Source organism: Lepidochelys kempii, chromosome 17 (assembly GCF_965140285.1).
Source record: "Lepidochelys kempii isolate rLepKem1 chromosome 17, rLepKem1.hap1, whole genome shotgun sequence".
NCBI classification, from domain to species: domain Eukaryota; kingdom Metazoa; phylum Chordata; order Testudines; family Cheloniidae; genus Lepidochelys; species Lepidochelys kempii.
Window position 1 is genome coordinate 2,000,863 of NC_136396.1, and position 15,082 is coordinate 2,015,944.

Below are 15,082 nucleotides of genomic sequence, written 5' to 3' on the forward strand. Positions count from 1 at the left end.
ACCTCACATCGCTGCACCCCGCATCCCTCCCCAAAAGCTTCACCCCTGCAGGCTCCATGCCCTGCGCAGCTTTCGCACTGCTACCCGCAGTAAAACCACCACTTCCTGTCCGAGTGCTAAACCCGGCCACGCCGGTGCACCCCCGCCCCCACCTCACGTCCCCTCCCCGCACTGCAACAAATCACCCGAGGGGAGGAGCCAGCGTCACCAGCCATAAATGACATTTAATATTTAAACGGGCAGGAAAAGACGCACAGCCGAACTAGTGCAAACCAGACAGGCAGGGCTGGGCAGCTCCCCAGTGTCCAGTCCAGCTGCTGAGAAGTCAGCAGAGATGACCACACCCGCACAGCTGGCTCCGGGGACATGGGGCAGCCGCTGAGTCCTGGAGGCAGCAGCGTCAGTAGGGGGGCATCTGTGGAGAAGAGCCCACTTCCAAAGTGAGCAGATGCAGTTATTCTGGATGCCCAGAGGAGGCGCCGTGGAGCTCCTGCCCAGAGGCTCAGCAGACAGTGTGGGTGTGAATGAATGTGTGTGCCCCGCAGAGCGCCTGCCACATATGCTCTCCAGACACCGCGTGTGCACGTGCGTGTGGATGGGGCAGGGTTACAATTTATTTCAAACAAAACTGTGTGCTAGGCACAAGCCCCTGGAAAAAGAAATGACCCAAAATAAATCGCCATGCCTGGGGAACAGAAAACCATGTGCAAGGAAAGCCCACATGCAGCAGCAGAGTGAGCGTGAGTGTGTGAAATGCACACCCAGGCGTGCCTGGACTGTGCTGTCACACGCAGATCCCCGCTGACAGCTGCACCAGGAAACCAGCTTCATTCTTCGCTGGGGTTTTTAAGCCAGATCAGAAAGTGTCACCTTTGGCTCAGCTGAAAGGGAAGGAGTGACGGTGGAAACGGGTGCTGCCAGGGCCCCTCCCGTCTGCGCCAGACACACACGGGCGGGGGGGGGGGGGTAAGTTATAAAATAAAAAGACAGCAGGCACTGAGGAGGAAAAAAGCCCCTGAAGACCAGCTCAGCTTCCCCTCCACTGAGAATGGAGCAGCAATGGAGGTGGCCATGGGGGTCGCGGGGGTGGGGCAAGCTGGCAGGAACTGGGGGAAGGAACACTGACCAGCCCCACAATGCCCAGTCTGGTCCGGAGGTGCCAGCTCACCCCATCCGAGGGCACTGCAGCTGCTGTCGGCCAGCCTGGCTGGTGCCTCGCCCGCGCGGACAGGGCTGCGTTCGCTCAGAGGGAGGGGTCGGAGGAGAGGGCTTCAGATGAACATTTTCCACCATGCAGGACATACTGGGTGCACACAAGACATCGGAGGTGGTGACAATCTGTAAACGCAGCATTTCCCAGGCAAGGCGCTTGCCAAGGGGCCATCAGGAGCTCTCTGGAGGCTGGTCTGAGGGTCGCTGAGGCCTGGCATGGGCCAGCTCACGGATCTGTGAGGCAGAGTATTTCTGAGGCTGTGGAAAATGCGTCCCTCCAGGCAGCCTCCCGGGGCTATGCTGAGGTTTCCGCTGGCTTGCTCTCTGTGTCGCTGTCACTCAGGTGGCTCCTGGAGGAGTACCTGGACCTGTGCGTGCTTTCCAAAGGGGCTCGCTCCTCCTCCGATTTGTCGCAGGCGAACTGTCGGCGGTAGCCTGGGGGGCTGCACAGAGGGAACAAGGCAGTTGGCAAACAGGTAGGGAAGAGCAGATATCACCTCGGCACACGCTCCCGCTGGGAGATGCATGTCAGACCCTGCCTTGAGCAGCAGCGCTCCCCGCGTGAGGCTGGGCTCCCTTCCAGTGCCCACCCCAGGGCTCAGATCCAAACCCCCCAAACCTCAACATAAGCCAGCCAGAGCCTCGGCCGGGCAGCGGGGAGGCCAGGCCACGGCAGCTGCCTGGCCATGCCGCAGGAAAGTGGGTTGGTGGGGTGGAGGCCAGTTCCCAGTGACTGGGCCATGGTGGGCAGTCTCTGCAGGCACAAGGCCTCTTATCCTGGGAGGGGACTCAGAGGAGCAGGCCCCCAGCTTTCCTCAGCACCCAGCTCCCTGGCTGCCCCACCCCTGCAAGGAAACGCCTCCTCTCCGCCGCGGGCACCAGCGCCAGGCAGGTGGGGGGGGGCGGAGGATGGGACCGCACTGTGCTCCCAAGCGTCAGCTGTTCTGCCCCCTAGGACTGTGCTGGGAGGGGGGATCCCTGCTCTGCGGGGGGTGGGTCTCTGTGGGGAGGTGCTGATCTGTGAGGGGGCGGAGGGTGCTGGGCAGTGGGGGAGGTTTGTGTGTTTTGGAGTGCTAGGCAGTGGGGAGTGTGTGTGGAGTGCCGTGTAGTTGTAGGGGGGGGCTGTGGGGAAGGGCATTGGGTAGTACAGGCTGCGGGAGCTCTGCGTGCGTTGGGGTGCCAGGCACTTGTGGGGCTGTGGGTGGGGGGAGTGCTGGGCAGGGGTGGTGGTGTGCAGGGCAGTTGTGGGCGGGGGGGTGCTTGGCATTGTGGGTCCAGGGGAAGCTGGGCATAGGAAGCTGGGGGGGGGGGGGACTGTGTGGTGCGGCATGGGCCCCCCCAGAGGCAGCACAGGGCTGGGCAGGCCAGTGTGCATCTCCCGGCTCAGTGCGCTATTGTCCTGTGCTGATGGCCACTCGAGCTCGCAGGGATCTGAACCCCTGCCGCAGCTCTGCTCCTGTGCACAGCCTTCTACACCGCCCCCCTCCTCGTGCCCTCTTCGCCAACCCTGAGCACGGGCCCCAGGCCCTGCAGCCAGTCAGCTGGGGGAGCCGAGCAGGACTGAGCCCCGATGAGTGAGATAGTGAGGGGGCCCGTCCGTTATGGGGACACGGGCACAGCCTGCCCCCACCCCTGGAGAACACCCAGATGTTAGGGGATGGGCTGTGCTTTAATGGCAGCCTTGGGATTGGTCTCTGCCTGTTTCCCAGTTGCAATCAGGGGGACCAGCCAGGGGGTGAGGAGTAGCTAACATTTGCAAAGGGCTTTAGACCTCAGGTCAAAGGGACTCCAGGAAGACCGAGCCTCACTACAGCGTTCCAACATTTACTTGGCGCTGGGACACCTCAGCACAGCACCAGCAGCCTTCCACCGCTCTCTGCCCTGCTTTGGGCCGGGGAACAGCTAAGCAAACCTGCCAGCACATGTCCATGGCAAGCGGCAGCTAAGCATCCGACTGAGACAACAGCAAATACGCCCCAGGATCCCTCACTGCTCGCACTGCCACCTCTCCACCACTACTCCACGCAGGACCGAGACACCAGGTGCTACCCAGACCCTGCTCGGAGACAGGGGCCCATTTTATAGATTGGGAAACAGGCAGAAAGGAGGGAACGGACTTGCATCCAAGATCTTTAAAAGAGCTGGCTGAGGAGCTTGCTGGATTTTGGATTTTCAGTAAGTCCTGCAGCACTGGGGAAGTGTCCAGAAAATGGAAGAAAGCATTAAAAGAGTAAATGGGATGACCAGGGTCATTATAGGCCTGTCATTGATCCCAGGCAAGATAATGGAGCCACTGACACAGGACTTGATTAATGAAGAATTAAAGGAGGGTAATACAATTAATTATATGGAAAATAGGTCTGCTCAAACTAATTGGATATCTCTTTTTGACGCGAGTACAAGTTTGGCTGATAAAAGTCATAGTGTTGACATCATATACATAGATTCTCTAAGGTGTTTGGGTTGGTTCAGCATGACATTTAGATTAAAAACTAGAAAGCTATAAAATTAAGATAGCACACGTTACAGGGAGTAAAAGCTGGCTGGCTACCTGACAGGCTTCCAAATACAAGTTGAAATGGGGAATCATCATTGAGCGCGTGAATTTTTAGCAGGGTCCTGCAGGGATCAGTCCTAGGCCTGCGCAATTTCACATTTTTATCAATAGAAAACATAAAATCATCACGGATAAGGTTTGCAGATGACACAAAACTTGGGGGAGTGGTAAACGAGGAGGACAGGTCACTAGTGCAGAGTGATCTGGCTCTGCTGGTAAGCTGAGTGCACGCAGACAATGTGTTGTACTATGTCTAATTGTAAACTAATACACCTGGCAACAAAGCGGCAGGCCCTATTTACAGGATTTTCTACCCTGGGAAGCAGGGACTCTGAAAAGGACTTAGGGGTCGCGATGAAGAATCTGCGGAACGTGAGCTCCCAGTGCGACGTTGTGGCCAAAACAGCTAATGCGAGTGACCTGTGGATATGTAAATAGGGGACTCTCCAGTCGGAGCAGAGAGGTTGTTTTCCCTGTGTGCGGCACTGCAGTGATTACTGCTGGAATCCCGTGTCCAGCTCTGGGGCCTGCAATTCGAGAAGGACGGTGATAAATGGGAGAAGGTTCAGAGAAGAACCACAAGAATGATGCCAGGATTAGACAACCTGCCTTAGAATGCTGAAAGGAGCTCAGTCTATGCAGCTGAACAAAGAGAAGGTTGAGGGATGACTTGATTAATCTAGAAGTACCTACACGGGGAACAAATATTTGACACCGGGATCTTAAGCCGAGCAGAGACGGGTCTAGCAGGGTCCAATGGCTGGAACCTGAAGCGAAACAAAGTCAGACTAGCAATAAGGCGTAAATTTGTAACGGTGAGAGGAATTAACCACTGGGACAATTTACCCAGGGACAGGGCTGTGGGGTGGCGGGGGAAGAACTCTCCATTCCTGACCATTTTAAAATCCCGACTGGATGTTTGTCTTACAGCTCTGCCTTAGGAATCTTGTTGGGGCAGGTCTCTTGCCTGTGCTATCCAGGGGGGTCAGACTACATGATCACAGTGCTCCCTTCTGGCCAGGGAATCCATGAATTGCCCAAGAACACCCAGCAAATCAGCAGCAGGAGGTTCTGGCTCCAGCTGGGCCTCCTGCGGGACAGAGACGCAGGGAAGCAGCTCCCATTGGAATGCAGGGGCAAGGAGGAGATGTTTAAAGTTTCTGTTGTTCCCAAAAGCTGGTTGTGTTTGTGTGGGTGTGTGGGTTAGTGGTTAAGTACTAGCATTCAGCTACGGATAATTGGGAGAGTTGTGCATTGGCATGGATGTTGGGTTCCCCCAGGACCGCCTCTGCCACAGCAGACTGTCAACCTGGCAGCTTTCTTTATGAGGGCTCATTATTCTTTTTTATTATTTTTAAGACATTTTCAGACCATCTGGAGTGATTTACTCTCCCCTGGAGTTAGCAGAGCTAAGCAAGTAATCTGCAGCAAATCATGCATTTGTTGAATTGCACCTCTATCTGCTCAGGAAGACTGTGAAATTGCAGAATTTGTTCATTATTTAAAGTTTTGTGCCTATTTTGTCCCTGTGAAAAGAAATTGCAAATGAGAAAATTCACTATCTGAATTTTGAACTTTGCGCTGGGTAGGCAGTTACCTAGGTCACGTGGGACCATTTCAGTTTCCTGATTGGATAACTGTTACTAAGCAACAGCGCAAATTTTAAAGAAGGGCTTTGCCTTCAGCAAATATTCACCCTGAAAATTTGCTTCCTGCAAGCGTCTGTGCTAGAGAAACTCGTCTGCTCGAGGGTGTGTGGGGTGAGTGTGCCGACAAACCCAACCTCGTATTCCCATCCAACATCTACAGACATTTAAATCCCTGCCTATTCACTCAGCTCCGGGAATCCAGCTCAGCCACCCAAGTCCAGGCGACCTAGCGGGAGCTGACAAGTGGATTTCACTTATATTCAAGGCGGCACATGGCAGGACCAGCAACTGGAAGGTGCGAGGCTACGTTATCCGTCACTGCCTGTTAATTTGTCCTGCTCACCAGTCATCTCACGTGCACACCCCTTCCACTCTGCGCCTACGTCCCCTCGGAGCCCAGCCGCTGATTCGAACCCTTTAACGCCAGCCTTGGCCAGACAGGAGGAACTGCCGGCTCCATTTCCGTTAGGGCAGCTCCGGCGTCACACACGTTACAAACAAGCAGCGCGGCAGCCCCAGCTGCAGGGGATTGTTCTGGCAATTGAACACTTTAAAAGAATTGTTTAAAAAGCTTCTTTCCTTCTCAGATAATTCTCCCATTCAAAGCTGTCGGAAACAATTTAATACACAAATAAATTCCTGCCAGAAAAAACCCTGGCCCCGACCACAGTCGCTTCCCTTCCCCCTCCCTGCACAGGCTTCCCAGAGCTGCCCTTCCTGACTGGCTTCTCCTGCAGATCTCTGACCTGGGTAAAACGGCGCCCACCTAGCCCCCCGATGCCCACCGGGACCAGCACCTCAGGCCAGGCAGTTCTCCCACTGGCTGCCAGACCAGTGACAGCCTAACACAACCTGCTGTCTGACCGAGGTGGGGAGCTAGCTGGGAATCCTGCCATTTCAATACCCAGATTGTGTCATATGCCAAGTGCTGGGCCCCTCCACCACTCCTCGGGGGGGCAGTGACCCCACACCACCTGCCCACGAGGAGCATTCAGCAGCTTGCAACCCACATTCCCCTAGTGAGCTTGAAAAGCACAGCTGTGCTGCCAAACGTGGGCTCCTGGGGCGTGATCCTGGGACCATTCCACACTCCCCGAGCCCAGCTGCTTCCAGCTCATCCCTCCACATCTCCCACCCAACTGCCTGCTTAAGCAAGAGCCAAAAAGTGACCAGAGCCACAGAACAAGGCCCTGGTTCCACCAGGGAGCCCAGCCACAGTCAGCCAGAGCCTGGTTGCCCCAATTCAGAGCAGTGCTCCTCTCCCGCACCATGTCATATGTACCCGCGTGTGTGTGTGTGGGGTGTCTCTCTCTCTAGGTAACCTGCTGTCCCATAAATCCCAGAATGGTCAGGGTATGGGGATGGCATTGGGGAGCTACACAGAGGAGGGCAAGTGAAGACTCCTATCCCACAGGGAACGCCCAGGGGCCCACAGCACTGCCTGCTTTCCATGTGCAGCACGATACCGGCTTTGCTCATGGGACACATATGGCCAGTTTGCCCTCCTGAATCACATGTCTCCATCCCCAGCGGGAGGAATTCATGGAAAGTTTTCCATTTCCAAGGGGAAGTGGCCAGGGCAGGGCCTGGAGCCCAGCCACTCCCACCGCGCCTTGCCCTTGGAGCGCCTCTGGCACAGGATCAGTGCTGCTCACTAAGCTGCAGTTACACACGGCTGCCCCCTGCCCACCCCCTTGCACAACACACACCCTGCAACGGGTGTGTCAGTAACTCCAGCTGTGCACGGGGCTCCCTAGCAGGCCAGGGACGTCAGGGTGATTCATAGATATTAAGGTCAGAAGGGACCATTATGATCATCTAGTCTGACCTCCTGCAGAATGCAGGTCAGAGAATCTCACCCACCCACTCCTGAGATAAACCTCTCATCTATGTCTGAGCTAGTGAAGTTCTCAAATCATGGTTTAAAGACTTCAAGGAGCAGAGAATCCTCCAGCAAGTGACCCGTGCCCCATGCTACAGAGGAAGGCAAAAAACCTCCAGGGCCTTCCAATCTGCCCTGGAGGAAAATTCCTTCCCGACCCCAAATATGGCGATCAGCTGAACCCTGAGCATGTGGGTAAGATTCACCAGCCAGATACAGAGGAAAGAATTCTCTGTAGTAACTCAGATCCCACCCCATCTAGCAGAAGGGTGATGCGCATGCCCTTCTGCTGGTAGACTCCAGTCCTCGTCCCCACCCTTCGCAAGCCGACAGTCTCCGCGCAGGAGGTAGGGGCGCAATCTAGCCCATGGTCCGGGGTGCTGGGAGGGAGGACAAGCCTGTCGGTGTGGGCGCATAACCTGGCTCAGATGGGGACTCAGCAGCAGCAATCACATGGTGCGCGCCCCTGGCCCAGAGTGGGCCAAGGGGAGTCTCAAAGCACCCCCCAGTAAACCACTCTGCCTGGAATTACAAAGGTGGGGGGAAGAGCTCTGCAAAAGGTGACTAATACAGGACAGAGAGCCACCTCCTCCTTCCAGAGCTGAGATGACAGATGGCAGCACGCAGTGCACCAGCTTGATGGGAGCAGCACTGCATGCTGGGATGTGTAGTCTCTGCTGGCCACTCTCCATATCGGAGCTGATGATAGCTGCAGATGGTTCTGCTTTATACAGGGATGGCTCTGAACCGGCAGCCCTTGAGCTGAACACCCCTGAACTCTGGGAAGCCTGCACTGTCCACCTTGGTGACAAGCATCCTTGTCTCTCACTGCGTGATGGAGGTGCAGGGCATGATGTTACACAGCACACTCAGTGTGGGAGCTTGAGAGAACCACTGGCTCTGTGGCCAGCAGCCTCGTCTAAGGGTGCCAAGGAGCCCTCAGTTGGGGCCAGCATGGGTGCTTCTGGCTCGGAGTTAAAACATCCCAGAAGTTCTGGCCCAAGAGAAGCAGTCAGTGTGCTCAGGGCTTCCTGCAGGCCAGCAGGGAGAGAGCAAGAGGGCAGGGCATGAAGACATCTGATAATTTCCATGGCTTTTAAAAGTTTGCCCATGAGAATACAGAGGGTCTGCAGCAGTGGGATGTGGGAGCTGTCCACGCCATGGCAGGTTTATTCTGGCAGTACATGCTCCTCATTAAGGCCTTTTTAAATACAGCTCGACGCTTTCTTGCAGTAACTAATCCCCAGTCTGAACCGGGAGATCCTGCAATGCACTGTGACCCATTAATTTCAGGAGAAATAAATACAGCCACGTACTTAACAGTTTCTGAAAGGCCAGGAGGGATTAATGCTTCTCAGTGTCCTGTGCACACCAGCCGCTAATCCCTGGAAGGGATACACTAGCAGAAAAAACCCGCCTACGTCGACAAACCCTTTGTGGATCTTGCCCGCACTCTGCGCGCCCACTGTCTTTGCCTGGATTGCATTGTCACAGGAGCGTATGAAAGCCAGAGGCAGGCCCCACGCCTCACCCCACAGTGAGTTACATGGGGGTGAGGCGTGGGGCTGCAGCAGCTGGAGTGGTGTCCTTTTCCAGCAGGTTTTCAAACGGGCTGGTCTCTGCCAAGCAGCCGCGCCTGCCAAGCCCCACAGCCGTGATGTGGCCTCATGATGAACACAGGCAGCTTCAATGCAGCAGTGGGGTGGAGGGGGCTGACTGACTAAGGTGGGACTCATGCCAGGCTCAGCCCTGGCAGGGTTAGTAACTCAGGAAACAAGCTACACCACACAGGCCTGCAAACCCCAGAGTGCTTTGCCAGCGTCTGCAGCGCGGTGAGCCCCAATGGCCCACCCCTCTCAGAGCAGTGCCAGGATTACAGCCCGCCCAGCGTGGTAAATCAGCTGATCCGCCCTAGCCCAAGACCATTAGGGTTTCCCAGCTCTCTAGACTTGCAGTGTGACTGATTTATCTGGAGTAGCTGGCTTAGCTGGGATCTGTCCCACAGAGAGGCTCCGGCAGCTGGGGGCGGGGCAGTGAGTTCAGAGGCATTCCCCGAGCTAGAGACATGCTGCCGGGTGGGTGGGGCGAGGGGTTAGGGGCAGCAGGGAGTGGAGGGTGAGGGAGGTTAGTGGCACACGGGCATGCTGTCATGCGGCACTGCACACCATTCGGCACCTACTGCCTTAGTCGCTCTCGGGCCGGTAGAGGTATTTCATCATCAGGCTGTCCACCTGCTTCTTCCGCTTCTTCTCCTCCTTCCTCAGGCGCTTGCCTGATTTCTCTGCATCCCGCCCCTCCGCGGCTCCCTCCCCTTCGGAGGCCGGGCTCTTCTTCTTGGGGCCCTTCTTGACACTGGAGCTGCTGTGGTAGGAGCTGGACGAGGAGTCCGAGGAGGACTCCGAATCTGAAGGCAGCTTCTTCTTCTTCTTGGACTTCTTCTTGGCATGCTTCCTGGCGCTCTTCCTGCGCTCCTCCTCCGAGGAATCATCTTCAGAACTGCTGCTGTTCCTCTGGCCCTTGCTGCGGTGAGGCCGGGAGCAGTCCAAGGCAGAGGCGGACCGGCGCAGGCTGCTGAAGGAGCGCTCTGAGCTCTCCGGCCGGGTGGCGCTCCTGGCACTCCGCACGCTCCTCTTGTCCTCCTCCTCTGAGTCTGGGTCCAAGCTGGAGCGCTTGAACTTGATGGGCTTGTAGCTGAGGACCTCATTGATGGCAGCCTCCAGGTCAGGGTCCAGGTAGGAGCGGTGGCTGACGGGCCGGATGTCTGAGACCTCCGGCTGCACCTCGTCGGAGGCGGAGGTCCTGGGCCGGGGGGGCACGGAGAAGCTGCGCCCAAGCGAGTGCTGGCTGTACAGGGAGCGGGTGTCGCTCAGAGCCACACTAGACAAGTCATCCAACTCATCCAGCCGGCTCCTGCTCAGGGAGAGCCGGGAGTCAAGCCGGCTGCCCAGGGTCGAGGTCTCCAGCCCCAGCTCTGCCCGGTGGCTCAGTGGCGGGCTGAGGGCACTGCAGACGCCAGCCAGCGGCTCGCTGAGCCGGGACGTGCTGCACCGCAAGCTGTCCGGGCTTGACAGCGTGAAGCTCAGTGTGGACCTAGCGTCAGCCTCGTCACCTTCCAGCCCGCGCCGGGAGGAGGCAGCCCGGCTGGCCGGGGCAGACAGGGCAGAGGCCTGGTCAAAGTCAGCTGTGGTGACAGACCACCTCTTCTCCAGCCCCGTCCGGGCTCTGCTGCTGGCCTCCGAGAAGGCTTGGGAGATGACAGAGCCCCTGTTGTCAGGGTTCTCGCTGCCTGGAGACTTCTTCCACGAGCAGATGGAGCCGGTCTCCTCCTGGCTGCTGGCCGCCGAGCTGTGCTTGGCCTTGCGGAAAGACCTGTCTGGGGAGGCCGGCCGCTCGCTCAGGGTGGAGAAGAGAGTCTCCTCGTCCCCCTGGCCGCCAATAGAGTCCTTTACGTTGAGGCGTTTCCTGTAGCTCAGGGAGCTCATGACAGAGACCGGCCGCTCCTCGGCCTCTCTGCCTTCCTTCCTCTCCTTGGGGGCCAAGTTCAGGGCCGGCCTTAGGAGAGTGACCAGTGGACAGCAGCAAATGGGGAGGGAGGGGGGAGAGAGAGAGCAGGTGAGATCAGAGAGACACACCAGGCGAAGGAGAGAGGAAGGCAGCAGAGGAAACCCAGCTAAATAATTTGCCTCAGTGGAAAATAGCTTCCTGGGAAATGTCATGCAAATTAGGGCATTGTTCTATCCCATGGCTTTTATGCCCCTTTAAAACGTTTCATTCAATTATTTCATTGTCAACTACCTGGAGCCACTACCTTTGAGAGCCAACTTCCAAGAAGGTGGAATTATCCCCAAAATGAAACGCTTGACATCTGCACCGCCGAACAAATTAAACCAATTAAGAGAAATAGCCTCGGCTCTTCCCCTGGCTCAGTGGAGGGGGGAGAAGCCCCTGGGATCCCTGAATCCATAGCAGGAAATTGCTTTTATACCAAACCAATCTGTACTCATCAGGCAGTACTTTCCCCAGGAGAAGCTGCTCCAGTCCTCTTCTCCCCGCTCCCGTGGCACTCCAGGCGAGGGGTGCCAGGTCTGCCCAGCCCCGTGGGCACTCCCCTGAGGCACAGGGAAAAGCCACGGACAGGGCCCTGCTCACAGCAATCCCACATGTTGAGTGAACCAAGGGACGGAGCAGTGGGAGCCGGGGGCTTGGTTGCGGCTCCAGCTCAGACGTCTTTGATACCTTCAGATTTATAGTTCTGAAATTCAATGCGCTTAGTTGCCATAGCAATGGCCGCTCTATCCTGAAATCAATGCACACTCCCGTGGGGCCGGGTCTTGGCCTCTCAGGGGCACAAAGCAGGGGAAGCCGGATACTTTTACTGCTCTGCCCACCAGCACCACGCCAGCCACCGGCCCCTGGCCCGGAACCCATGGCTCCTGGCCAGCTGTGGGAGCCATCACTGCAGGCCCCTAGCCCTAACTGGTCAGTGTTCTCCGCAGGGAGCACGTGGCTGGGGGTGGCCTGTGCTTGGCTGCTGGTGTGCTCAGAGGGTTATGCACCCGCCTGGACGGCACAGCCGGGTTGAGCCCTGGCAAACCCTGCACCCCAACGGCGGTTCAGCCCGACCCTGCCCCTCTTGTTCGGGGCTCTGCCGGGCAAGCAACCGCTCTGTCTCCTGCTTGAGTGACGGAGACCAACTCCCTCCCCCACAGGGCTGCTGAGCCAGGGTCCCTGGAAGGGAAATGCCATGAGAGCTGCCTGGGTGACAGCCCCGGTCCCAGCGACCGCCCCCACGCCACCTCCCCAGCCCCCGCCCGGTTGCTATGGGGAGAAGCGAAAGCAAGTGGCTGTTTCCCCGGGGACGCTGACCGCACACTGACCTGGAGCTCTTCCAGCTGCCGTCATCAGAGACTGCTTTGGAGGAGCCTTTGTTCCTGGAGAGCCATGATTTCACTCCATCCACGCGGTCCTCCAGCTCCGAGTCCACATCGGAGTCACCCTCGCTGCCAGAGGGAAAGATTCAGGCGGGGGGAGATTAGCACCCGAGGCTGGCAGCCTAGCTCCCCTGCCAAGCGGGGTCTGCGTGTGCTGCCCTCCATGCCCCCAGGAGAATGTTCCCAGCTCAGCCTGGAAGGGGAACGGGCAAGCATCCCACTGGGCTCCCAATCCCTCGATGTGGGCAGAGCCAGCTCAGCCCGGGGGCAGGGCCTGGCAAACGCGTGGCCACCTCTTGGGGCAGGGATCCTACCTCGGACCCCGAGCCGAGTGAATCACTCCCGGCAAAGCCCGTCTCCCACACCCCAGCCCACCTGCGAGCTGGCCACGAGTGGGCAGTGCAAGCCGCGCTCTTCCCTGGCCCCGTTTGGCGCTGTGCTACTCAGCGACCCAAGCCAGACGGGGCCGGCTCGGCTCCCATCGACAGGTTCTATGGCTATGTTGTAAGGACAAGGCCGTTGCGTGCAGGGAACAATGTGGTGTGCCATGAACGGCGAGAATGAGGGGCCGGCGTCAGGGCACATTGGGGATTCACGCCCCCTCACCCCCACCCAGGAGCACGCCCCCTGCTGGGGCTCCAGGGACAAATGCCCTATGGCCCTCAGGGACTGTCCCTTTCTCCTACACCACTGCAGCAGCATCCCCAGACCTGGGCATTAGGGGCTCCACATTCACTTCCCCCGCTGGCCAGGCATGGCCCGAGCTGGCTGGCTGATCTGGTACAGTGCTTCTGCATGGCTGGGGGAATGTCGTCATCGACTTCAGAGAGCTCCAACGGGCTGTGGACCTGCCCTGCCCACGTTGGAAACACCCACAACGGCAGGGGCGCCGCAGATCTCCTGGCACCAGGCCCACGTCTCGCGGGGCGGGGCAGTGCCCAGACAGGGACCGAGTGGGTGACAGAGGGACGAACAGCACCCAGGAGTCCTGGCTCCCTCTCCTGTGCCCCACTCATGGGCAAGAGCGGCCTCTGCCCGCCTCAGAGCTGTGTCAGACGCTGGCTGAGGTCAGGCTCTGTTTTCAGGGCCTGGCGCAGGGAGGCTGTGGGATGTGAGCTGGCCTTCCCAGGCATGCCTGGGGGACCAAAGCACTGTGAATTAACGCACAGGCATTAAGCCCAGCAGCACAGCTTAGCAATACATAGTGCATCGAGCGCTGCTCCCCCCACATTAACCAGCTCCAGCAGGGCAAGCCCCCTGCAACGCACTGTCAAGGGGATGATGGGATGCCCATTAGCAGGCAGTGCAGTGCGCTGGCTAACTGGCCATGAGGGAGAATGGCGAGGCCCACACCTAGGACAGACACTTTTACTGAGCAGTTCTTACTACTCCAGAAATTTCACATCTCCACAACTGTGCTCTCAATTAGACAAGGGAACTCTGTGCAAAGGGCTCGCGTTAGTTTCATTTAAATACAGCTATATTACGAACCGGCTGCGCCCTTGGATCGATCAGAGCCCTGGGCTCAGAGCCAAGATCCCCTCTAACGGGAGACAGGCAAAGGGAGTTGAAGGAAAAGGGAACTCCTCTTCCAAATGCTTCCCCAAAGGATAGTGGGGCCAGGCCTGTGGGGCTGTGTGTGCATAAGGCAAGGTTTGCAGAGGAGATGCTTGGTAGCACACACATCACCCTGCCATGTGGAACACTGATCTCTGCTCCAGACAGACCTGGGAGCGAAACAGCAAGGGCTGCTGCAGGGCAAAACTGGGATGCACCAGCAGAGCTGCGGGGTGTGGGGGACAGGGCTAGCAGGGGGCTGTGGGTTGGGATTTGAGGGCAGAGCTGGGGGATGGAGGCAGGCAGGAGCCCAGGGCTGGGCTAGCAGGGGGCTGTGGGTTGGAACTGGGGGGCACTAGCAGAGCTGGGAGAGAGGGGAAGGCAGGAGCCCAGGGCTGGGCTAGCAGGGGGCTGCAGCCTGTGTGCATGTGATAGAGAACACACACATGCTCAGGCTGCAGTAGGGCATTGAGGGACACTCAGTTTCTCCGAGGGCAGCCAAACCAGGCCTCGGCTCAACTGGACCCAATAACCCCACATGTTGTGCAATTCTATGTGCCCTGGTGCAGCTGCCCCATGCGCCGCCCACGGTCACTGCAAAGGCACCAGGACGGCTCAACACGAGGCTCTGAATGAACCCGGGACACCTCAGCCAGCCAGTCAAACCCTGTGTTTTTCAGACGGAGAGGTGACCCCAGCAGACCAGTCCTGGGCACAGCAGGGGCCAGCCAGTGGGTTGTGCTCTGCAGACAGCTTCCCCCAGCAATTACACTGACAGCGGCTTGTGATGCAGGCTGAGATGTTTTGTATAAATTTAGAAAAATATTGTTCAACATGTCCCTCACTGTGGATCTGCTGGGCTTCCCCCCAACCCAGGGGATACATTTCCTTTCATCCGTATCAGCAGGAGAGGCCCTTCTGTACAGAATTATGTCCCCGAATAAATAACAAAGGGGAGAAAGAAAAGCAAGAAACAGGCTGCAGTTCTGGGAGCGAGTGAAATTTCAAATTTGCAAAGAGCAGAGGATTGGGAGGGAAATAAGTGGGCTCATTTTATAGGCCTCCATCAAGTGCAAAATTACAGCAAGGAAGAGCTATGTTGATGTCTCTGGGTAAACAGGAGTTTAGCAGACAGAACGGAAATGACTCTGGCAGGCTGGGTGCCCAAGTGTGGCAGGCAGATTTACAGTGGCAGGCGAGCCCCTCCGTAACGCTAGAGCCGCCTGATTTACACACACACATAAAGAAAGCCCTATCTGGCTTAAACCAGCTAATTTATAACCACCGTTCATAA

General features: G+C 57.5%; 1 protein-coding gene across 6 annotated transcripts in view; it reads right to left on the bottom strand.

Moving 5' to 3' along the window:
* Positions 1–1,571: 1,571 nt before the first annotated feature.
* The window catches only part of MYO18A (myosin XVIIIA), a 168,716-nt gene continuing 155,205 nt past the window's right edge, over positions 1,572–15,082 (bottom strand). For all 6 annotated transcript variants that reach the window (XM_073315968.2, XM_073315969.2, XM_073315971.2 and 3 more), the window contains 3 exons: positions 12,178–12,300; positions 9,480–10,852; positions 1,572–1,655 (listed from right to left, as the gene is read on the bottom strand). In XM_073315968.2, coding sequence (XP_073172069.1) covers positions 9,484–10,852; positions 12,178–12,300 — 1,492 coding nt within the window. In that variant the 3' untranslated portion in view covers positions 1,572–1,655; positions 9,480–9,483. The remainder of the gene's footprint in view (positions 1,656–9,479; positions 10,853–12,177; positions 12,301–15,082) is intronic.